Source organism: Perognathus longimembris, chromosome 16 (assembly GCF_023159225.1).
Source record: "Perognathus longimembris pacificus isolate PPM17 chromosome 16, ASM2315922v1, whole genome shotgun sequence".
Classification (NCBI taxonomy): domain Eukaryota; kingdom Metazoa; phylum Chordata; class Mammalia; order Rodentia; family Heteromyidae; genus Perognathus; species Perognathus longimembris.
In genome coordinates, this window is record NC_063176.1 from 26031736 (window position 1) to 26057014 (window position 25279).

A 25279-nucleotide genomic window follows, 5' to 3' on the forward strand; every position below is an offset into this window, starting at 1 on the left:
TCAGGGTCAAGGTGGACCAATTCCCCAGTCTTGCCCCTACACGCGCTTTCGGACCCCCGGGGATGAGTGACAGCAACCGGCTCCAACCTGCGGCTCGAGAGCGTGGCCTCCGCCGGGGGCGTGGCCAAGACGAAGAATCAGAACCAATCGTCGTGCACCTCTGGGGGCGGGGCCTGGTTGCTAGTTCCAGACCGGCGCTACCGGCACTCCTTTCCACAAATGAGAGCCGAGAGGGGGCGGTCCCTCGGACGAGCTCCAGCCAATGAGATAAACGAGATGGGCGGTCCGGGAACTGTGGGCGGCCGGTCCTTGCTCCGAGCTGAGGTGCGGAGAGCCGGTGGGGGAACCGCGAGGCAAGCGCGGGAGTCCGGGCGGCGAGCTGGGTGTGAGCTGCCCGAAAATGCACTCGGATGCCGCCGCTGTCAGTGAGTAGCGGAGGCCGAGCGGGCCGGGCGGTGGCCTCCACTCTCCCCTCGGTTCCCGCTGTCTCCGCCCCACGCCTTCTGTCCCGAAACCAGCCGGGAACCCCTGCCCGGGAGCCACCCCTTCCCCTCCGGGGCCGGAGCGGGTGGTGACGCTGCGGGCGGGCGTGGGGGAGGGTGGGGGAAAGAGGGCGGAGGTGAGGGGGGTGGGGACGGGCTCCATTTCAGTGCCGGGGGGAGGGGGCGGGACGTGCGATGAAGGTCCCAGACCCCAGTGCCTGGGGTGAAGGGAAGTGGAGGCAGCTGCGGGCGCGGGCGAGCTGGGCCAGCTGTGGCACCGGAGTGGGAGAGAAGGGAGGGAAGCGAGAGAAGCGAGAGCGCGGGGCGCAGGGGCAAGCGGTGCGGGCGGCCCTGTGAGGAAGGCGGGTGAGTGCGAGGGGAGCGAGCGCGGGGGCGGGGACAATGGGAAGAAGGGGTGGATGGCGCGGGTGGGGGGAACAATGGGGTGCGGGAACGGGGCAGCGGCCGAGCCGGGGCAGTGGGGCGGGCGAGGCAGGGCCGAGGTAACGGGAGGGTGAGGTAGTGGAGGGCATGGGGGTGCGGTGGACTAGTTGGGGAGTCCAGGGTACAGGAGGGGAATTGGAAGGGGTTGGGGACAGGTGTTGGGACGGTAGGGTGACAAGGGGAGAAGGTGGGAGGTGGTAGCGTGTGGGCCGGAGATGGGGTGGGGGCGCAGAGCTAGTTAGGGAGGAAGGGGAGGTGGGGAGAGACTGAGGCACTGCCAAGCCCACACTCGTCCGCGCCGGGCTGGAGGTGTTGGTCTGTGCTTGCGAGGAGGTGGATTCCCCAGTCGAGGTTGGGTCGGCGGAAGGGGCAGCCCCGGGCCCCGGGGTGCGCGGAGGGGAGGGGGCGGGGCCGAGGCGAAGGGGACGGGGGAGGTGTCCCGAGCTTGGAGCTTGGCTGTGGCCGCAGCTCTCCCCGAGCGGCGGGAAGCGAGGTCAGTGTTGACCCGGGCGCGGGCTGCGGGACTGGGAGGCGGGGCAGGGACGCGGGCTGCGGATTTTCCGCGGCGGGAGCCGGAGAGAGCCCTGGCCCCGGAGGTTGGGTGGGTGGGGGGTTTGCGCAGGGGAGGTGTCAGGGTCTCAGGCGAACCGTGGGTTTGGCAGTCTGTGACGCAGTTGTCTAATTTCTGCCCATCAGGTGTGGAGGATCTGTCCTGGAGATTCGCTTCCCTGTAGGGAGGGTTGGGCTGGAGGCCCAGTAGTGCCCGGGAGGCCAAGACCTCCTCCCAGAATGCGGGGAGGGCGCTTTAGGGGTTTCCCTTAGGGTCTGGCTCCAGTCGCCGGTGTGAAGGGGAAAAAGGCAGGCTTGTGGAATTCTGGGACTTGTAGTCGGAGCCGCGCCGGGCCGCGGTTGGGTTGGATGCACGTGGGTAACTGTGGAAACGAGTCCCACAATGCAGCGCGCCCCTCGGAGCCTCCCTGTCCTGCTAACTCGTGCATTATTCTCGGGCTCCCGGGAGGCGACCCAGTCCTCTGGGACTGTGTCAGCGTCCGAAGGAGAGGCCTGGCCAAGCCCCGTCCTTCCACACTTGGGCTCTTCATCTCCGAGTTAGTTATTTCCCCCTGCATTTGGTGGCCTTGCAGAGTAAATGCTCAGTCTCGAACCTTGTGGCACGTAGGTTGTCGAAAAATATTCAAGAAGTAGCACAAAATTCTGTGCCAATCCAATGTATGGGGAGCTCCAGGCTGAACGGTACAGCCTTATTGTAAATAGGGGCACACAGAGACAAATGTATCCTTTGTGAAGATAATAAAAACTATGTGCTGGGACTTCATGGGCTGTTTAGATTGCCAAGAATAAGAAGTTTCTTTCTTTCTTTCTTTCTTTTTTTTTTTTTTAAAGAGAATTGAATCATGGAAGCCTCTGAATAGAATTTGAATGAAAATTGTCCCATTAAGAAAGCCAGTAGGAAAATAGAGGTGTGGAAAGAAATGAAATATTGCTTGCTTTTAGCTGTGGGCTGCACTTCCTTTTCTTGTTAGTATTCCCTTCAGGTTTATTTTTTTTTATTTTTTTAAGCCGGTCCTGGGACTTGAACTCAAGGCCTTAGCGCTTCCCCTGAGCTTACTTTGCTCATGGTTAGCACACTCCCACTTGAGCCACCACTCTTCTTTGGCTTTTTTATTTTTTTTAAATTTGTTGGGGATGAATCTGACAGATTTTCCTGCCTTGGATGGCCTTGAACCAGGATCCTCAGATCTCAGCCTCCTTGAGTGGTTAGAATCGGTGCCATTGGTGCCTGGCATTCCCTTCTATCAGCCGCATCCATTGCCATTTCCGTCTACTGTAAATAACTCTCAAATGTAATGTAGAGGGCCATAAGATTAGCTCAGAGATGATACATTCCTTTTATGTGATGTATCAGTTATTCTGAAACTGTTAGCAGCATAGTTACTAGAAGCATATTTCAATTATAATGCAGTCTGTGGTTTTTTTTTGTTTTGTTTTGGTTTTTTTTGGCCAGTCCTGGGCCTTGGACTCAGGGCCTAGGCACTGTCCCTGGCTTCCTTTCTTGCTCAAGGCTAGCACTCTGCCACTTGAGCCACAGCGCCACTTCTGGCCGTTTTCTGTATATGTGGTGCTGGGGAATTGAACCCAGGGCCTCATGTATATGAGGCAAGCTCTCTCGCCACTAGGCCATATCCCCAGCCCCAGTCTGTGGTTTTGAAAACTTTAATTATGAGTATATTGCATAATGATTCTTTTTGTAATATCTAAAAAGCTAGTCAATGTATGGTTTTTAAAGGAAATAATTTGTATCTATCATATTTGATTACAAGCCTGTGGTGAACGTCCAAGAAACCCTCTGTAATATGTAATATGGGCGTTTTTTTAAAAGCACATATCCTGAGATTGCTCTCACAAAGAGTAAAATAATGATGTTGAAAAATAAACAGGAGCTATAATTGCCTTCAAGAGTTAAAGAAAACATTATTAGGCTAGTCATAATTTTCCCTTTCTTTTGTTCTGTTATACCCCAAAGGGTAAGTGTCCTTTTCACACATATCAGCCATTACCCTTTCCCCAAAGTCCTTGGCTGCTGCAACAGTTATCAGCTTATACATACTTTCTCCATTGGTTTTTAGGATTTTTGGTTTGGACTTGTAGGTTCTTGTGAATTTTAACTATACCTTGAACAGATGTGTATATTTTATCTAGAACCTTTGACTGTTTTGTTGAGAAGGATTTTTAGGTAATCTTGTCCATAACATGTTGTGCCAGTGAGCAAAGTCTGCATCATACTCTTCACCTTCGGGACATCTGTACATTTACTCTCTTTCGTTCTCTGCTCCTGGCCTCCAAAAAGTGCCTCTGCTGGTGCTAGATCACAGTTTTCAAACATTACTTAACATTATCTCCTTTTTTGCTTTACAGCAGCTCTTATTAATTTAGCTGTGTTCTTCATGTTGCTTTCATCTTAATCATCACCATCATTGTCATCATCCTAATAATTTTAGCTTATGGTTAATGGCTAATACCTCAGCTAACTGTGCAGTATAAAAATCAGCATGACAGAAACTGACCTAATGGTAAATTATATTACTGTCAGTTAGGGTACCTTTGGCAAATATTGTTAATAGTGATAATATTACTACTAGTAGAGTATTCTTACTTTACTCAACTAAAAATACTTAAGTGATAGGGCCTATTCTTGTCCAGTGGCAGGAACTTTAGAGATTGGCTGATGAGTCACTTAATTATGTCACTAAGGAACATTTTTCTTTCTGTATTCTTAATATTTTGGCTTTTGATCATCAGGCTTGTTGCCTCATGTTTATATTGTGGTTGTGACATCATTAGATACCATGGCTACATCGAAAGCAGAGAGGGAGGGGACATAATTCTTTATAAGTCCTTCTCAGCGGAAAGTCCTCTTTTGCAGAGGCTCACCTGGAGGCTTTTCTTTCAGTGTCAGTCTCATGCCATTGCTGGTTGTAAGAAAAGTTGAACAAGTAGAAGTTTGGCATTTCCAGCTTTCATGGTAGGATGTGGCCTTTGCTAAAGTAGCAAAAGGATGAGAAGAGTGCTCTGGATTGGCAGCATAGGGAAATAAGCCATATATTGGGCTCTGAACTTCCTGGTATTTAAAGAGGAATCTAAGACTGATTAATTTTGTTCATTTGGTTAATAAAATTGCAGTAACTTATTGGGACCTTAGATATTTTTCTCATCCTCTCACTGGTTGGTCGCGAGAGGGAGAGGCTCTGTCTCTTCTAACAACAGCAGTCCCCTCTTTCTGCATGTATTGCCATCATCTTGAATCTGACCTAGACGTTTGTTGTGACAACCAGTAATCCTTGTGCCAGGCTCATCCTGTACAACTTTTGTCTTCTCCATCACCAATTGAATGATCTTTGTTCTTAGGATTCCCCTACTTACCCACGAACACTTGGATGTTCATTTAAATATGTGCAGAGAGAAGTCCAGTGAGGTTGCCTAGTAACTGTACTGAGGCTCAGCTTCTTCTGTTTGACCACTCCTCTCCACCTGCCTTAATGTTGTCTGTGGAGCTTCTATTCTCTGCTCCCTGTCCAGACCCCTTAGTCTCTGTTCCCTCCCCTAGATCTCTAAAGTACTGATAACTTCTGTTGCTCAGTTTCATGTTACATAACAGTGGATGCTTGTTTACTTATTCCTCCTTTCTCCAATTATTAACCCCATGAAATCTGGATCATGCCCTACTTAGCATGATACCTTGAATAGGTGCTCCTATATGTATTGAATCTCATTAGTTGTTGTTAGTGAATTATCTGGACAATTTAGTTCTCCTTGCTGCTGTCCAGCATGCTTCCTTCCTTTTCCATTATCTTTTTTTTTTTTTTTTAAAGGAATACAAACTTTCACTTCTTTGCTCTTTTTGCCCTAAAATTTTTCTTTTGGAAAGCTAGATGAAAACCAACTGATATATTAAAACCTACATGTAGATATTAGTCTTGGAGAATGTATGTGATGTGAAGAGGTTAAATGGTGGTAGTGTGGGAGTGTCCATATGGATTGCTGATCTCATGTCAGGGTTCTGCATTCACCAGTGTATTTATCCTTTCTCTCTGTCTTATGTCTATGTCTTGGCCCTAAGGATTCATTTCATAAATTACCAGTATTAGTGAGATTACTGAATGGGTTTCTTCAATTAGAAGTTGGAAATAAAATCTGCAGAATAAAGTTATCTGTAGTGAATCTGACATTAGTGCTGATAATAGTAGCTGAACAGTCTGAATCAGTGTTAATAGTTTCCCATAGCTTGTTCTCCTTATTTTGAAATTCAGGTTAGAAGTACCTCTTGAGAATTATTCTTTTCAGCAGAATATGCATCTGAAAATGTTTTAAGAAAAAAACATTGAAATATATTTTAAATAGAAACATGTATTTTCACTACCACTGCATGGAAGTTTCAGATATAAAGGATCTTTTATTTTTCTGTAGTGTTCAGGATTCTAATAGAATGTGTACTGCTTCAGATTTGGATTGTTTTCTTTCTTTTTTTCTTTGCCAGTCTTAGTGCTTGGACTAAGGGCCTGGGTACTGTCCCTGGCTTCTTTTTGCTCAAGGCTAGCATCCTACCACTTGAGCCACAGTGCCCACTTCTGGCTTTTCTGTGTATGTGGTGCTGAAGAATCGAACCCAGGGCTTCATGTATGCAAGGCAAGCACTACCCCTAAGCCACCTTCTCAGCCTGTTTTTCTTTTTTTTTTTTTGGCCAGTCCTGGGCCTTGGACTCAGGGCCTGAGCACTGTCCCTGGCTTCTTCCCACTCAAGGCTAGCACTCTGCCACTTGAGCCACAGCGCCGCTTCTGGCCGTTTTCTGTATATGTGGTGCTGGGGAATCGAACCTAGGGCCTCGTGTATCCGAGGCAGGCACTCTTGCCACTAGGCTATATCCCCAGCCCCTTCTGTTTTTCTTTTAATTAGAGACATTGTTAATGGGTTATTTTCAACCTAGGAAGGTAAGCTTTTATTTTTTTTTGAAAGTAATGTATATACCGAATAAACCACTGAATGATAAGACTAAAAACCCTTCCTGCCCCATCTACCATTACCTTTGAGATGATTTTATTTTATTTATTTATTTTTTTGCCAGTCCTGGGCCTTGGACTGAGGGCCTGAGCACTGTCCCTGGCTTCTTTTTGCTCATGGCTAGCGCTCTGCCACTTGAGCCACAGCACCACTCTTGGCCATTTCCTATATATGTGGTGCTGGGGAATTGAACCCAGGGCTTTATGTATGTGAGGCAAGCACTCTTGCCACTAGGCCATATTCCCAGCCCGAGATGATATTTTTAGTCCATCTTTGAGGATTATTTTCTTATGAGTGTTTGGGAAAATGTAAGTACTTGCTGGCTTGTATCAGCAGGGGTTACAGAGTAGGAGGTGACACATTTATTTGTGTGTGTAGTGGCATGGTCAGCCTTCTAGGGCCTTGGCTCTTGATTGGGATGGGGGCATTTCTACCTTAGCTGGCCAAGCCTCTCAGATCTCACTCTCCTCTCCTCCCCAATGTCATCCTGAAGGTGGAGGCCTAGGGGGCTATTTTGGAAGGGTGGTCAGCACCAGTGGTTGTGCTGCTATTGGTGTCCAGGTCCCACCCTGTCTGTGTGGCATCCTGGCATATGTTGGTGGGTGTTCTTTTGGTTGTCATGGTTGTTGTCCATAATAGTTGATGGGTTAGTTGATGATTTACTGTAAGGTTTATTAAAGTAGGTAACCAATAAAGAAGAACACCACGTGGTATTTAGCAAAGCCTATTTTCTCTAGCATTGACCATGTGGTGGATATTAGGTTTAACATGCACCATCTTGGCTTAATGGTGCCACTTGTTCTCTGTTTGTGTCCTGTCTCCTGGCCCCTCTCTGGTCACCATGGCATCCCACTTCAGCTAAATTGGTTTATCAAAATGTAGCTTCTCCATTTGTAATATGAAATATTTTGTTTGCTGGCAAGTTTTTGTTTTTCTAACTGACCACGTGTTTCTAAAATATTGGAGTTCCAAAATACTGGAGTTCCAAAAGTCGACAGCCGAAATTTATTTTTTTCCCTGTAAAATGTGCACAGTGTGTATGTGTGTTACATGTATGTATGTGTCTGTAAACTTGTTATCTGGCACTGTAATCAAGTAATTTGTTAGTGAAGAAAGTCTTGGAAATGGGAATTGAGGAAACCAAGTATAGGGAGAAAATGGTATGCGTATATCTTGAATTCTTTTAAGAGCTTATTAAAATTGGTATGTAATTAAGTTAGGTGTGATTTAAACACTGATAATTAGTACTTCACCACATAAATTGTGCTAAGTTAGATGACTTGCTTTGTTGAAGGTTTTCCTTTAACATGGCTTCTCTATGACCCAAAGATATGCAATCACATCTGTGGATATGATGGTGTTTTCTGATTGCTCTGTGGGTCAGGTTGGGAGGTAGGAAAGCAGAGTTGTTGAATGTGGATCTTGGGGTCACAGTGTCTGTATTCACACCTTTTTCTGCTATCTTAGTTGTGTCATTGTAGGTGAGTTACTCCACTACTTCTTTTTTTTTTGGCCAGTCCTGGGGCTTAGACTCAGGGCCTGAGCACTGTCCCTGGCTTCTTTTTGCTCAAGGATAGCACTCTGCCACTTGAGCCACAGCGCCACTTCTGGCCATTTTCTGTATATGTGGTGCTGGGGAATCGAACCCAGGGCCTCATGTATATGAGGCAGGCACTCTTGCCACTAGGCCATATCCCCAGCCCACTCCACTACTTCTCACTCAGACTCCTCATTAAAAACTACCTCTGGTGGGCCATATAAATGTTTGGTCACTGAGTGTTTGGTCACTGAGTGTTCGAGCACCTCCTGTGACTCAGGTTCTGTTTCTTAGTGTTTTCATTTTGGTAAGGAAAAGAAGCCCAGTAATAAGTAAATCTTGTAGTATGCTGGGTGGTGACACGTTCTGTAGAGAAAAGTAAAACAGAGAAGGAGATGAGTACACAGCTGCTCCTGCATGTGTCAGGGGCACTATGATATGCACAGGGAAGGCCTCATGGATAAGGATTTCAGTTAAGAGCTGAGGTAGTAAAAGACCCTTCTGGGCAGAGGGCACAGCAATGCAAAGGCACCAGTGCTCAACAGGGAGCTGCCCTGAGTGTGAGGAACAGCAGAGACAGGTGTGCTGGAGAAAAGAATCAACTCAGGAAAGGAGGAGGAGGAGGTCCTGAGAAGTAAAGGAATTAAAAGAGCAAGAGATCACAAGAAAAGAATCCTGCATTCAGCCATTCAACAAACATTTGATACATTCTTGTTGCCCAGACACTGCTGTAACAGATAAGAGTGAGCCTAGCCCTTGTGTTTCCAGAACCACCTTCTCAGTGAATTCCATGCTGTGGAACAAAGTATAGTGTGAGAAGAGGGATGGCTGTTGGATTAGATTGGAGCCTAAGATGCTTTGGGAATTTAGACTTCAGGGAAGAGTTAGCAGTTGTTGTGTGAGTTTAGCTTTTGGAATTTGAAGAAAAGAACCTAAGCACAAGCAAGAGAAGGAGGTGAGCTCTGAGCTGAGCAAACAGTGGCGACCATGGGAGACTTGTGGTAGCCTGAGGGGCATATGGTGGGCTATAGTGCTGGGGGAGGTGAGGTACAGGGGCTGGGAAGTATGGGTACAGGAGTGGGAGGGAAGCAAGAGCTGGAAGAGGGAAGGCAGTGGAGCGGGAGAAAGGAGAGACACAAAAGGACATAGGTATAGTTGCTTTGCCTTCTTAATGCAACTTCTTCCTTCAATGAAGGTTAGGCCTTGTTCCTTTCATTTCCCAGATTGAATAAGCTGAGGTGCAAAATCATGGCTAATTCTGACCCTAGGAGCTCCATGCCCATCCACTGCAGTGAAAGTAGTTCTCACTGTCTTGTTTGTGCTTTTAATTTTCTCCTTAGAATAACCCATCGAGCACACGGTCTTGGTCTTTGAATGATGATGCAAGGGCAGTTGATAAGGTTATCTCCCATTGCTGTTTGGTTCTTTCAGCCCTAGAATGGACTCAGCAAGATCAGAATCTAGGATTTCTAAAATGCTAGCTCCCGCTCTACGTCCCTCCCCACTCTGCAGGTTTGTCGGCAAAGGCAGTAGATGTGGAATCACTGGTTTCAGTGGGACAACTGGAGAATGGTGACAAAGAAAAATATTTCTGCACTTGCCAATGAAGTAGTTCAATCTTTTCAAACTTTATTTTAAATAGGTGCATACTGAAATCCTTATGAAACTTTTAATAAAACGTTTAAATATAGGTGATAACCTAATGACACTGCAGAAAAGCTAGGAAACATAAAGTTCCCCTCTTAGTAGAGCTACTACAACTTTCTTTTAGCATTTTGTAAAACTTTTTTCCTTTGGGGCACGTTTATAATCTGAGTAAAGTGGCCAAGTACTGTCGTTACTGAGTTAATAGTTTTAGAGATCCATCCCCTTCTTATCCCTTGTGACTTGCTTTACTGTTCAGGATTCAGTTTAAGCCCCTTCTACATTATAGTAATGGAGTCTAGTGCAATTCACTGAGACTGATGTGTGGTGTGGGCCAGCACTGTACTAAGTGGCTCCTGTACACCATTATTTAGCCCTCTCAGTAACCTTGTGGAGAAGATCCTGTTTTGGTTGTACAGATGGGGGAACACTGAGGCACAGTGAGTTGGGTTGTTTAACATGGTACAGGGCCACTCAGCTTGGGCACCGCAGAGCTAGGACTTCATCCCAGGCCTTTCTGTGGCTGCAGCTGATGTTCTTTCCTCTAAACAAATCTGGAACTTTGTATCATGTGTCCTAAGACACAGTAATGATTTTTCACTCTGAAAACCTCCAGTGGGTCTGTGTGCTTAGTGGGTCAGTGGTGTGAGGAGGAATCTGGAGCCCTTTGTACCTGTCTCATGGGGAATTCAGCTAAACTATCCTGAAGTGACTGGCTCCTTGGAAATGACAGCATCAGGAAAGCGTGTTGGGTGCTGGATGGCACCTGGCTGCTCTTGGAGTGGTTACTTCCTCCCAGCCTTGTTTTTTAGGTTTTATGAGAGTTGGGAGGAAAACGCCAGCAGCAGTGTGCTTGGGAAGCTTTAACTTTGGATATTGCCCTCAGTCAAAGACGACAGGGTCACTTAGAGTGACCTGCTTCCTTTTTATTTTTCCTCTTCTTAAAACACCCCCACCCCTACTTTTGGCTTTTATGACTCATCAATAACAAGTATTTATTGATAAAGCAAATGAACTTAATATCTTCCTCCCTTGCTGCCTTCATTTTTTTTTCTTTTGCTTCTTCCCTACTTTCCAGCCTTGTACTTCTGTTTCTGGATCTTGATGTGTATTTCACACACCAGTGGGTACCCTTGTGTTAGAGTCCAGTCTGGCTCTGTTGAGATATTGGAGTGGCTTGGTTGCTGGCATCCAGGATGTCAGTTCAGGACACAGCACATTGGAATCACCTGGGGCTGGTGGAAGAAAGAGAACACTGGCTGACTTCTATTTTTTCTTTAATTATCTGGATTGAGCCTTGATTTGGATGGTTTTGCCAGCTCTCGGTACTTCTCATATGCCATCAGCAAGCTAAGTTGGGTTTGGGCCATGAGGGAGAGGGCTCACAAGATGCCTACCTTGGTGTGGTGCTTTGCAGTATTCTTATGAGGTAGACACTGTTAGAAAAAAGAATTCTTATTGCTGACAGTGAACACCATGTACTATGATACTGGTACCAATAGGTTTTGGGCTTTCCTATTCTTAGAGTATGTACATCATTACAAATCACTGTATATTAGTAATTAGTCTTAAATATGAATGTATTTGTGCTTATTGAGTATATTATGGCCTGTGCCACGTCCTACAGTAATAATTATTAACTGCTGTGCAGTTGTAAATTGATACTGTAGATGACTTAAAATATTCCTTTTTTATAGTTCAAACAAAAGTAGGCTTAACTTTATGATACATATTTTATATTCTAGTCATTTTGAGGCAGAACTCATTTGAATTCTTTTTAAAAAATTTAAAGCACATTTTTGGTTCAAAATCTCATGTACTGCATATCTTTGAGCTCAAATACAGGACTAATCGCTAATTTGTGATCTGATCTACATCTTAACAACTGGCTACAATAACATTCTGGGATATGAAGCCAATCTAGTATGGTGGGACTTGAGCAGACCTAAAATGTCCTGCCATCATTAAATCTTAGTCAGCCCACCCTCCAACCTATACTAGTATCAAGTTCAAGATTTTTGGAAAATTTTCTGTACATGGCCGGTCTCCCTATGTCCTCATTTCCTGTTTTCAACTCAGCCTAGTTTATTCTGCCTCATTCTGCCATTGGCATCTTCTCTGAGGCCATGTTATTAACCTCCATGTGCTAAGTCTAGAGACTATTTTCAAAGCTTGAATCCCTGTATTCTATTCATATCTGCCAGCTGTGAGGAATTCAGCTACTGTATATATTGGGATAGTGTGGTGAATAAAGCAAAAAAAGTTCTTGGCCTCTTGGAGCATGGGCTGTAGGGAGAATGACAGATGTAAAAGTATATAATATGTATGATGTCAGAATTGTGAAAGACCCCAGAAAAAATTATGCAGAACAGGCAAATCTAGAGATCAAAAGTAGTTGCCTAGTGTTGAAGAGGGGGGTGGTAAAAGGAGTGATGAGGAGGAGCAGCTAAGGATGAAAGTTTTATGAGATTGTAAATTAATATGTTGAAACCATTGGATTCGTTGTACACCTTGAGTGAATTATATATATGAGTTTTCAACAAAGCTGTTAAAATGTACTATCAGTAAGTGGTAAGTGTCCTGAAACAAATTGAAGTCTAGTGTGAATGAAGGTACTGCTTTGGATAGGAAGGTCGCAGGCAACCTCTCTGATGGGGTTTGAAAAAAAATAATTAAGGAAGACAGCTGTTGGTGCTTATGAGCACAGGGTCATTGAGGCAGAAGGCACAGTAAATTCAAAGGATTGACTAGTGTATTCAAGGAAGAGAATACTGAACTAATGGGACAGGCTGTGGTGGTGGTGGGGGTCTTGTTGAGGACTTTTTCTTTTTTGCCAGTCCTGGGCCTTAGACTCAGGGCCTGAGCACTGTCTCTGGCTTCTTTTTGCTCAAGTGCACTCTGCCACTTGAGCCACAGCGCCACTTCTGGCCTTTTGTATATATGTGGTGCTGGGGAATTGAACCCAGGGCTCCATGTATATGAGGCAAGCGCTCTTGCCACTAGGCCATATTCCCGGCCCCGAGGACTTTTTCTTTTTCTCTCAGAATGAAATACAGAATCTCCATGATGAAAGTCAGAGGTTATTATCTGTTTTGGAGGTGTTGACAGGAATTTGTATTCCACATCGATAGTCTCATCTTTACTTTGTCTGGACCTCAGGAAAGAAGCAAGGTGAACTGGAACAGTGACACTCAGCTACAGAGTCCTCTTAGCTTTCACTGAATTCTTTTTCTATTTTCAACACACTTAGTCAAATTGGCTTGTCAGGAGAATGAGCTGTGTACCCCATGGGGCTTGGAGCTCCCCTAAGCATTCTGTGTTGATTTTCAGAGAGGCATAGCTCTGTGTCACTAGACTGCCTCCTTCTTGTTCTGTCCCAAACTCATTCAGAGTGACTGCTGATTTTAATGTCCTGTAATTTTGTCTAATTTTATAGTTTTTGGTACCAACATGGCCATGATTCTGCCCTTCATCCTACCCTGACCCAGTACACGTTACTTAATCATTTTCATTGTCATGGAAAAGCATTTTTTAAGTATTTCAAAATGTTTATACCTGAAAATATTACTTACTGATGGACAGTCTGCAGTTTAATAAAATACTTCAGTGAATCTTTAGTGGCCAGAAGAATGAAGTGTACTTGAAATGGAAACAACACTGGTGTTATATATCTTTTCTTTACATCTTTTTTTTTTTTCTTGTGCCACTCCTGGGGTGTGAATTCAGCCTAGACACTGTCCTTGAGCTTTTTTTGCTCAAGTCTAGGCCTCTACCACCTGGGCCACAGCTTCACTTTTGGTTTATTGGTGGTTAGAGATAAGAGTCTCATGAACTTTCCTGTCCTGGCTGGCTTCCAATTGTGGTTCTCAGATCCCAGCTTCCTGAGTAGCTAGGATTACAGGGATGAACCACCTCCACCAGGTTGCATCTTTTTTCTTATTGCTGAACAACTTACTGTGCAGTTTGACTAATTTGGCAGAGAATAAATAGACACCTATCTAGCTGTACCCTGTACTCTTCAGCTTTCCTCTCCCTCCCTTCTTGCCTCCTCTCACCCTTTTCAGGCTTTTGCTAACTATTCGTACTTTGAAATAAATTTGTAGCTTTTACATGTACACAAAAAAATTCAGTATTTTTCTGTGACTGACTTATTAGTTCCATGAATGTTGGTGAAAAGGACAGAATTTCATTCTTTCTTTATAGTGAATAATATCCCGTTGTACATATATGCCACATTTTCTTTCCCTTCATCGATTGATAAACACCTAGGTAGATTACGTTGTTTTAATACTGTAAATAGTAATTGCACTAAATATGCTAATATTCATGTCTCTGACATACTGATTTCAATTCCTTTGGATATATATCAACTAGTGAGACAGCTGAATAATATTGTGGCTCCATTTCTACTTTTTTTTTTTTAAATGGGCAAATAACCCATTTCTCCAGACATTTCTCCAGTGAGGTTATACAAGTGACCAAGAAACTTATGAAAAATACTCATCAAACTAGTCATCAAGGAAATGAAAATCAAAACCATAGCGAAATACCATCTTACCCTAGTTAGGAGAGAGCACCTCGCCAGGTGCTGCTGGGGATGAGAAGAAAGGAATTCTCATACAATAATAGTCCCTTTATTTCTTTTTCTTACCTTATTTTTCTGGCCCTTTTTCTTTTTTTCAAAAAAGGAAAAGAGTTGTTCGATTGTTTTAGGGTTAGCTGCTTATTTTTCCTAATATTAGACCTTCATTTAAGTTTATGTACTTGGTTATTAACAACTTTGGGTAGGAAATACTACTACTTTTTTTTCCTGTTATGGAGTGTGGAGATAGATATGCCTTTTTTCTTTCTTTTATTAGAAGTAAGTTGGACTGGGAGAAGTAGTTTTGCCTTAGCAATTAAAAAGATGTACTTATTCCCAACTTGGCCACAGCTAACTGACCCTGCTTGAGTTAGTAAAATGAAGAGAGGAATGAAACAGTGAGCTCTTTTCTCCCTGTCATCTCCCGTATCCAATCTAATTTTTTCTTGCAGTCACATTTTATATAGGAATGGATTCTTAAGTTTTCATCTAAGGTGAGTAGTACCTGTATTAAAAATATTATTAGAATAATAGCAGAGTCCCATTGGAGATTCTTAGACTAGTTTCCTTTTGCCAGTGCTGGAACAGTTGAGCACCAGTTGAAGCAGCTGGCATGTGTTTTGGTACTGTGTTTTAAATACTAGTCTCACACAGTGTTTGATGTAGAAAATGTGATTGGCATGTGGGAATTCAGACTTGAGTGCATTACCATTCATGTATCACATCTCATGCTTATTAAGTAGGACAGGGCAGTTAATGGGGCAATTGAATTTTTTTTCCCTCTTCCCCACCTTTTTGTTTTATTTTAGCTTGCCAAGTGAATAAAGTTGGATTTGCCCGAGGTGAATGGCTATTTTCTGTAAATTCAATGTACTCAGGTTCTTTCCACTTGTACAAGCATCATGTACTACAAGGCCCTGATTATTTCCTATCTCAGTAGTGTCTGTCTCTAGCTGTCTTCATAAATTGCCACTTTAGATCCTAGTGATCTGTTATTCATGCTGCACACTTGTCCAAGAGTGAGCTTTCTAACTCCCTAAGTAGTCCACTCCATAACACCTTTCTCACAGGTGTGCATCTCAGGCTGAGTTCTGTTGTGCAGAGGTCAAGCAAGCAGGCTCTTCCTAGGGTCTCAGGAGCTCAGTGCATTCAGTATGGGAAAACATCTTTACTTCTGCTGTAGTCTTGCTTGATTCTGTGTAAAATGGTAGATAAGTTACTATTGAGTAGAGCTTGACTGTGCTTGAATATGCCATGTTTGCCTGTTAATTTGTATACACTTTGGTGGCCTGGTTGAAAGTGCATATTCTTAGGACACTCAATCTGTTCTAAACTCTCAAGCATAATTTACAGGCCCTTTGAATCTGTTCTTTAACATGATACTTCTCATATCCGAAGATCTTTTGGAACTTCTGCACCTGATTATTTACTGAGCACCTAATATGTGCCAGGTACTGTTCTTGATATTAGGGATATAGCAGTAGGCAAGACCAAGGCCCTAGCTTTTGTGGGGTTTATAAGTACATTGTATAATGCCAGACAGAAGTACAAATACATGGCACCGATGCCATAAAGCAGAGCATGGTAATGTGTAAAGAGTGCAGAAGGGATCCTAGTTTTCAGTGTCATGAGGTAGCAACCCACTGCAGTGTGATAACAAGTCCTTAACTGGAGGGAAAGAGCTCCAGGCAAAGAGGACAGCATATACAATGGCTCTGAAGTTGGAAGTATACTTGGAGTGATCACAAAAAAACAGGAAGCTCAGTGCAGCTAAATTAATTTTTTATATTGTTTTACATGCTAGCTAGTTGTCCCTTTATTACTAAGTAATTACTAATTTTCTATTGATTTGAAATGTTATCTTGTCATATATTAATTATATAGTTTCATATATGCATAGGCATGTCTGTCGATTCCTGTTGACTTATCTTATATACAATACTGTATAATTCCATACTCAGTTATAATTACTATACCTTTGTGACCAGCATGACAAATGGGTCTGCAAGTCACATTCCTCCCCACCTAGTTTTTACAATAAAAGTTTACTGGAAAGCAGCCACTCTCGTTTATTTGTATATTGTTTTTGGCTGCACTTGAACTACAGTGACTGGATAGTAGAACAGAGATGAAAAAGATCCAGAAAGCCTAAAAAATATTTACTCTGACTTGCCAACCTTTGCTTTTGCTTTATACTATGTATTAATACCCTGTAAATTCTTCCTCATTCTTTTTCAGCAGTTTCTTGCCAAGTATGTCTAGCATGTTTACTTGTCCGGTGTTAATTTCAGACTCACTTGCTAAATTTGCCTAACTCTCTTCCTTTACTTCACTACTTTTGTGAGTTTGAAAAGAACCACAGAGTAGGTAGCATAGGAAGCTGCATTTATTTGTAGCTTAATAAGGGAGAAGTGCTTGCTACATAATGGCTTTATGTTTATATCTTTCATTAAGCTTTTAGTGTTCCTTCATTTGTGACATACATACATTTAAAATTATTATTTTGAGGCCTCCTGGCTATATTTTTCAGGTAACTATTAGAGTATAAAAGATAGCTTTTACTCTTCATGTGTTTAGTTTCTGACTCTTATATGGGAAATCAGTTATTAGGACTGTTGATTTTTAAATTTGACTCTTTTGCTTGACAGTCATTGTTTGAACTTACCCGTAATCACTTCATTACTAACCTTTATCTGACTACCTATATTATGGGATTCTATAGCTACTATGGTTTAGGGTAATGACTTTGATCTCAGTGGTGTTCATTATTTTTCTTTGATAATGTGTGGGTCACTGCAAATAATAATCATAATGAACTAGATAATTTTTATACTCAACTAGCATTTGTTGATGGTTTTAAGAATACCAAGAAGATAATTTCAGGAAGCAAGCCATCAGGCAGGCTTTGCCCTTTTTCAGAGCTAATGGTTGGTTTTAGTGTGGAATACAGAGGAGCGTGCCTGTGACACAGTGCAACTATCACTTTTACTTTGATGATGGAGTAAGTTGACAACCTCACATTTCTCCTTTGGAGATTTTGATGCTTCCCTAGATACATTCTCTGTAAATGATTTGCTCTTTACCCCTAATGTCTAGGCCTTAAGGAAGTGAAATCTATTTTAGATTTCAAGTTCTATTACTTGCCCTGAGCACTGAACCATAAATCCAATGTGTTAATGTTTGTGAATTTCTCTTATGCCATGTTTGTGTCCCCCTCCCCCAGTTTGTATCATCTTAACTGCTTATGTTAATAAAATTAAAGAATGATTGTTCATGTTACAGTTTTCATTTCTTTTTTTTTTTTGCTGTGTGCTTGTGTGTACATATGGTACTTTCTATAGAATCGTATTATTTTTAAGTAACATTTACAAACATGACAAATATAACATGATAAACAGTTCATGTTATTTATAAATAGGAACAGTTCTATTTCTTCCTTTATTTCCCTTTCTCATGTTATTTCAGTAGCTAGAGTGTTGGATAAGAATGGTGAGAATGAAGGAACCTGCATCCAGACAAAGCACTGTCCTTCACCATTATGTATATTGTTAATTATAGGCTTTTTATAGATGCTTATGGTCATGTTAAGGACATTTTCTACTACTGTTTTCTTTTTTAAATGAAGAATGGACATTAAAATTTATCAAATATTTTTTCTGCTTTGACATGATTTTTTTATATGTGCTTTTTTTTTGAGTAGTGCTAGAACTTGAACTCAAGGCCTTATGCTTTCTAGGCTTGCACTGTACTGCTTGAGCCACACCTCCAGTCCTGGTTGTTTGTTTCTAATTTTTTTAAATTTATTTTAATTAAATTTTTTTGACAAGGTGTTGTACAAACGGGGTACAGTTACATAATAGGGCAGTGTGTACATTTCCTGTGATATCTTACACTCTGTTTTTCTTTCCCTTTCCTAGATCAGTTAGACATATATACAATACACAGTGTACAAAAAACATATACAGTAGCCATGTGGCATACAGCAAAGGAAATTCACCTAGGACTTTAAATATAACGTCAACAATAGAGTTTGCTTATCCTTCTTGTCTTATATAATCATACATACATAGCTTTTGAGCTATTGTGATCCACTGAGAGGTCTGTTTTTGACCTTTATATGTTGAATAGTTGTTTGGTTTTAGTTACATAATATAAGGTCGTTGACCCAAATCTGTGGGAAATACCATTTGACAAGAAGTTTTTTTGTTTTGAAGGCCTGGTTTCTTAACAGTCATATATCAGGGAGATCATGCCCCTTTGTTTTCTGTGTTCTAGGCTTGTATCACTCAACAGTATTTGTTCAAGTTCTGACCATTTCCCTGCGAATAACAATATTTCACCATTCCTAATCGCTATGTAGTATTCCATTGTGCATAGGTGCCATATTTTTTGGATCCATTCATCTATAGAGGGGCATTTGGGTTGTTTCCATATTTTGGCTATTGTGAATTGTGCAGTGATAAACATGGATGTGCAGATGTCTTTTTGATATCTTGAGACCTGTTGTTCAGGATAGATGCCTAGGAGTGGTATGGCTGGGTCATAGGATAGGTCTGTGTTAAGCTTTTTGAAGAACCCCCATACTGTTCTCCAAAGTGGTTGTACTAATTTGCACTCCCACCAACAATGGAGAAGGATTTCTCTTTCCCCGCACCCCATCAAGCATTTGTTATTGCCTGAGTTCAGAGTATAGGCCATTTTAACTGGAGGGAGGTGGTATCTCAGGGTTGTTTTTATTTGCATTTCCTTTACTGTCAGGGATGTTGAACATTTCCTCATATGTTTCTTTGCCAGTTTTATCTCTTCTCTTGTGAAGTCTCTCTTTAGCTCCTTTGCCCATTTCCTAATTGGTTTATTGGGCTTGGAGGGGCTTAGTTTTTTGAGTTCTCTATTGATGATGGATATTAGGCCTTTGTTGCTGTGCTGGTAAAGATCCTTTCTCATATGGTTGGCTGTCTTTCTAGTTTGGTGGCTATGTCTTTAGCTGTGCACAAACTTTTTATTTTGTAGTAGTCCCATTTGTGGAGTCTCTCCCCTATCTGTTGTGCCCCTGGGACTCTATTCAGGAAGTTCCTTCCTGTGCCTATAAGTTCTAGTGTCTTTCCTACTCTGTCCTTCAGTAGTTTCAAGGATTCAGGTCTGATGTTGAAGTCCTTGATCCATTTTGAGTTGATCTTGGTGCATGGTGATAGGCTAGGGTCTACTTTGAGTTTTCTACATATGGCTGCCCAGTTTTCCCAGCACCAGTAGTTGAAGAGGCTGTGTTTATTCCATTGAATGTCTTTAGCTCCTTTGTCGAATATCAGCTGACTGTAAGAGTGTGGTTTTATTTCTGGGTCTTCAATTCTGTTCCATTGGTCTTCAGATCTGTTTTTATACCAATACCAGGCTGTTTTTGTTATGATGGCTCTATAATAGAGCTTGAAGTCTAGTATTGTGCTACCTCCTGCACTGCTTTTTTTTTTTTGCCTATAATTGCTTTGGCTATTCTAGGTCTTTTGCTGTTTCATATGAATTTATGGGTTAGGTTGCTTTCTCTATTTCTTTTTTTTGATAAGGTGATGATGGGGTGGTCTTAATAGGGTTTAATTTGGAAAGGACAGTACATACACTGTATGATTTATTGAAATGAAACCTTTGTGTAGCCTTCAGTGGAGTGAAACTTCATGGGTAGAATCTAGTAAAATATTCCTGCATTTTTTTCAGTGTTGAGATTACCTGTGGTCATTATTAAAAAAATGTCTGATGGCTATAAATACAACAGTACTCTCATAGGCTATAGAAATGAATCAGGTCACATGCCTGAGTCATAGAACTAATCATATGTTGGAGTCTTAGAGGTAAAGCCTAAGCTGGAAACATGAAAAATAGATATTGTTTTAGATTACTATTCCATAAGAATGCTATAAAAGAAATATAGTAGTAATTGATAGCTTAATAGTAATTGTGGTAGGTATTTGATGGCTTGTTTTCAGCCTTACAACAAAATTATGAAGGATAATTCCCAGTTCTGGTACAGATGAGGAAATTAAGATCTAGGTTAAATAACAGGTAGACTTGATATTTGAACAAGCTGTTAAGACTCCAAAATCAGGTTGCAAAATAAACGTGTTTGGGCAGGAAGAGTGAGTGCTCCTTTGCGCATGCTTGGAGTAAAAAGTAAGGTTTTGTTGAATGATGTGGTGAATGAAGTTTGGAATTGTAGAAAGGGTCCAACTCTTATAAATCCTGAAATTTCAGATGAAGGGCATCTGATTTCTTATCTCTTCTACTTCCACATTCCTATATGGAAGGAGAACGATTTAATGACCTGTTTGTTTTGTCTTTTTGTGAACTCTGACAATTGAAAGAATGGTGGGGAGGTGAAATGATGAGCACAGTGTGAGGAGCAAAGTGCCTCACTTTGTGTATCATCTTTCTCCCTTTCCTCCTGTGTGGCCTCCTTGAAAAGAAAATCTGTAGTTTCCAGTTTCCTGGTTGAGTTATTTTGGAGGGAGCCCAAGAGTTTGGTTTACATTTCAAGATGATATTAGAATGTACTATTTGTCTTTCTGATTTTTTTTGTTGTTGTTGTTAGTAGAGTCAGGGTCTTGCTAGTTGCCCAGGTTGGCCTTGAATTTGCCATCCTCTTGCCTCAGACTCTGAGTGCTGGGGCTTACAAACAGTAACCATTATTCCTGGCACCAGTCCACCCTACCTTTCTACCTGTTTTAAAATGGAGAGAACCAGAGAGGTTATGGCTTGGTAGCTATTGGCTGGCTATTTCAGTTCTAGAGGATCAAGAGAAGGGTGGCACTTCCAGCTTTAGAGACCCTTTCATTTGTTTTTCTTAAATGTAAACTTGAATAAGTATACACATAAACTTGCAAAAGTTGCACACTCCGAATGCTATTCTGAACCCTTCCTGTGTAATTATACTAATAAGATGGAAGATGTAGATTCTGTGCAATCTTATTCACATGCTAGATAGTAAACATGTGGCTATATTTGAGAACTGTTTAGAGTCTAAGGTCCTGTGCTGGCTGCCTCTTAGTCACAAGTGCTGTTTTTTGGGGGACCGGTCTAGGTGGCTGTGACTGGCCAGAGCCAGTATACAAGATGTAGAACCTGCTGCTCCTGCTGCTGCACATGAACATTAGGGGCTCTGTTGTCATTCAGAACTCTGTCCTGCAGGCCTGCCAAGAACTGGATTCTTAGCAAGATCTAAAGAGAAAGGAAACTTTTCTAACTAGTTAGCAGGAAAGATAATTTTGCTTCCTAGATTCAGAGGGGCAGCTCAGAGATTCTGGCCCCAACATAGACAACTTGCTTGGTAGCATCTGATCTTTGGGTCTGGCGTTTGCATTTTTTATGTGTACATGTTTCCCAAGTATTCCGGGAAAAGGGCTCCTTTTCTTCCTTCCAACCAAAATGGCATCTCTTGGGGACTTACCACATCTTTTTAAGATTTCTTTCATAGTAACTTAATGATAGGAAAGGAACTATTACAACTTTGTATGTGCTATGAAAGTACTTCTAATGATGGCTTTTCAAATTTGAAATTATTTGCCAATCTCCAACTCATTTGTGTAGGCTAATGTGTATGTGGGCATGTTTTATAAAAACATTCGAAATGAGAAGTGCAGAGAAGCCTATCAGCTTATTATGGTTTAATTGTACAGGATTCCAGGATGGAGCAATATCATCTGCCTTTTTTTGTTGCATGATTTTGTGTGTAGCTCTGAAGTGTTTAGAGATGATATGAAGTACACTCCTTGATCTGGGCCTGGTTCTTTAGGAGTGTGGCACAGGCCTTGCTTCTGTGGCACACTTCACTATTGCAATGCTTGTGGACCCTGGAGCTCAAGGATGACTTGTGGTTTAATCTGTGTTATTGTAGGGGGAAATAGGGGGGATAAGAGTCCAGTTTTACTCTGCTGTATAATCAACTACAAAATAAACGTAAACAACTCTATCTTAAGAAATGCTGACTGTTTCAATGCTTTTCTATTATTTTCTTGCCAGGAGCTTACTTACTATATACCAGAATTTCTAGGAAATGGCAGTGGAAAGCGAAAACATCTCACTTGAGATCTGATCTCTGTTGTTTGTGTGGCTTGTTTAATTTGTTTGTAGTTTTTACATCTTGCTGTTAAGTTCAAGTTTATTGCAAGTGGGATTTTACGGCTACCACAGTACTTTCCTTTTATCTTAGAATCACATAAAAATTTTGTTGAGAACATTTGACACTATTAACATTTGGTTGGAAATTTGACTTTATTGTCAGATTTTATTTCTAAGAGATAGCTTAGTAGTTGCATGGTTGGGCTTTTAAAATTTGTAGGTATCAAATTAATTGAGATGTCAGAAAACATTTGTTTATCTTCACTTTTGAGGGTTTTAAAAATATATTTTTAGTTGTCTTTGAAATTTGGAAAGTAATACTGACTTTTCTCCTGTTTCTTTTGAAGACTTTCAGCTGAACTCTCATCTCTCAACACTGGCAAATATTCATAAGATCTACCATACCCTTAACAAGCTAGTAAGTCAGCCTTTTAAAATATAAATCCACCACCTGCTTAGTCATTTTGTTCAAGTGTATTCAGTTTAAAAAAATGGAGTTATAGATGAACTAGCAATTGTTTATGAAATTCTGAATCTTAAAACTTGCCATATGGCATGTGATTTCTTGGTTAATAATGTGGAAATATTTCTTACAGAATCTAACAGAAGACGTTGGCCAAGACGATCACCAAACAGGTATCTATAAATGCTAACATTAATTTTTTTCAAAATATAAAACATAAAACTATGAAAGAAAGAGAAATATTGACCACAAAAGCTCTGTGTTGTCATATATGTACTCCACTGGCAAATTGCTACTTGCTTGAGGATATTATTCAGGTAAAGCAAAGGCAGGTTTGTTACATGTTTGTTATTCCCTATTCGTGTCCATCTGCAAGTTTAGGGAACATTCTAGCATCCTGAAGGGCTTGTTTTAAAGGTTGCTGGGCTCCACCCACAAAGTTTCTACAGCGACTCAGGGTAGGTCCTTGGAGTTTGTCTGGCTCCCAGGTGATGCCGCTGCTGCTGGTGTGGAGACCTTTTTTTTTTTCTTTTTGCTAGTCTGAGGTTTGAAAGCAGAGCCTCATGATTGCTTAGCTTACCTGCTCATCTGGTACACCACAATTTAAGCCATGATTTTACTGTGGCTTTTTGCTGGTTATCATAATCATCATTATTTTTTTTTTTTGCCAGTCCTGGGGCTTGAACTCAGGGCCTGAGCACTGTCCCTGGCTTCTTTTTGCTCAAGGCTAGTACTCTACCACTTGAGCCACAGCTCTACTTCTGGCTTTTTCTGTTTATGTGGTGCTGAGGAATTGAACCCAGGGCTTCATGCATACTAGGCAAGCACTCTACTGCTAAGCTACATTCCCAGCCCCCTTTGCTGGTTATTTTGAAGATGGAGTTTCAAGAACTTTTCTGCCAGGCCAGACTGGAATCTTGATCCTCCAGACCTCTGCCGCTTTTGTTTTGTTTTGTTTTTTGCTAGTCCTGGGGCTTGAAATCAGGGCCTGAGCACTGTCCCTGGCTTCTTTTATTGCTCAAGGCTAGCACTCTACCACTTGAGCCACAGCTCCACTTCTGGCTATTTCTATATATGTGGTGCTGAGGAATCGAACCCAGGGCTTCATGTACTGAGCACTTTACCACTAGGCCATATTCCTAGCCCAGATCTCGGGCTCCTGAATAGCAAGAATAGCAGGCATAAGCTACTAGGACCTAGTAGGAGACCACATTTTGAGAATCATTTCTCTAAAATGTTCAATGTTTATATATTGGCATCTGATTGGTACTTACTAAACCTCTAGCAAAAAAAAGAAAATAAAAAGATGGAAATATCTTTTTAAAATTTGAAAATTCCCTCAGTAATATGTGAATCTATGCTTATCTTAGTCTGTTTAGGCTATTGTAACAAAAAACCTTAGCCTGAATAACTTATTGACAAGAAAAATATATGACTCATATTTCTGGAAGCTAAGAAGTCTAAGATTAAGGCACCAGCAGATTCAGTGCCTGGATAGGGCCTATTTCTCCTTCTCCTTGATAGCATCTTTTTGCATCATCCTCACACAGAGGTAAGGAGGGTTGAGGTAGACATTGCTTTAGGCTTATTTTGTCAGAGTACTCTTCTCCATCACAAGGGCTCTACCCACTTGGCCTTACCACTCCTAAAACCACCACCTCTTTATTTCAATACCTTGGGGATTTGATTTCAACATAAGAAATTTGAAGGGACACAGACATTCAGGCCATAGCAATCTTAATTGGAGAATTTTGACAAAAGTAAGTGAAAGGTGATGGATCTCTTCATGTCTCCCAACTCCACTGCTTAATCTAGTATGTAACTTCAAGTTGGTTCTTTCAGTTATTTTTATGCATATGTGTACATTTGTGTGTGCTTGTTTTAGAATCCATGATAAAAATATTATACCACATCTTTTTTTAGTGTGAGTGTAGGTCCTGAAGCTTGAACTAGGTCTGAGTGCTATTCCTGAGCTTTTCTTTGCTTAAGGCTTGTGCTTTTTGGTGTTTAATTGGAGATAAGAGTCTCACTGCCCAGGCTAGCTTCCAACTATGATCCTCAGATCTCAGTCTCCTGAGTAGCTAGGATTATAGGCCAGAGCCACTGACATCTGGCTCTTTCTTCATTAAATACTATTTGCTGGAAATTGCTTCACAATCTATTTAAATTAATATTAGATGGAGATCGAAATAACAGTGTTTTTGGAAAACATAGATTAGTTGTGCAGCAAGAATGTACATGCTTTTTAGAGTCTCACCTGAATCATGGCCACAGCTCAGCAAGTACAGGTGGGTTGTCCCCTTAACCCTGCTAGAGCCTTGAAAGGATTCCCACTTTTTCTGCCTGTTGTTTGGCCATGCAGGCAGGTCTGAAACAGAGCTCCAAGGAGCTGGCCTCTGTCTAGCTTGTACTCTTTATTTATTTTTTTTTGCCAGTCCTGGGGCTTGAAC

The 25279-nt window shown here is 41.7% G+C and overlaps 1 protein-coding gene across 4 annotated transcripts in view; it reads left to right on the forward strand.

The window, feature by feature from the left end:
• Window positions 1–303: 303 nt before the first annotated feature.
• The window catches only part of Dcun1d4 (defective in cullin neddylation 1 domain containing 4), a 67841-nt gene continuing 42865 nt past the window's right edge, over window positions 304–25279 (forward strand). For 2 of the 4 annotated variants that reach the window (XM_048363953.1, XM_048363955.1), the window contains exons 1-3: window positions 304–425; window positions 22714–22784; window positions 22963–23002. In XM_048363953.1, the coding sequence (XP_048219910.1) occupies window positions 401–425; window positions 22714–22784; window positions 22963–23002 (136 nt within the window). In that variant the 5' untranslated portion in view covers window positions 304–400. Of the gene's footprint in view, window positions 426–716; window positions 849–22713; window positions 22785–22962; window positions 23003–25279 lie in introns of those variants that run through there. The other 2 variants (XM_048363956.1, XM_048363954.1) reach the window with 2 other exon arrangements.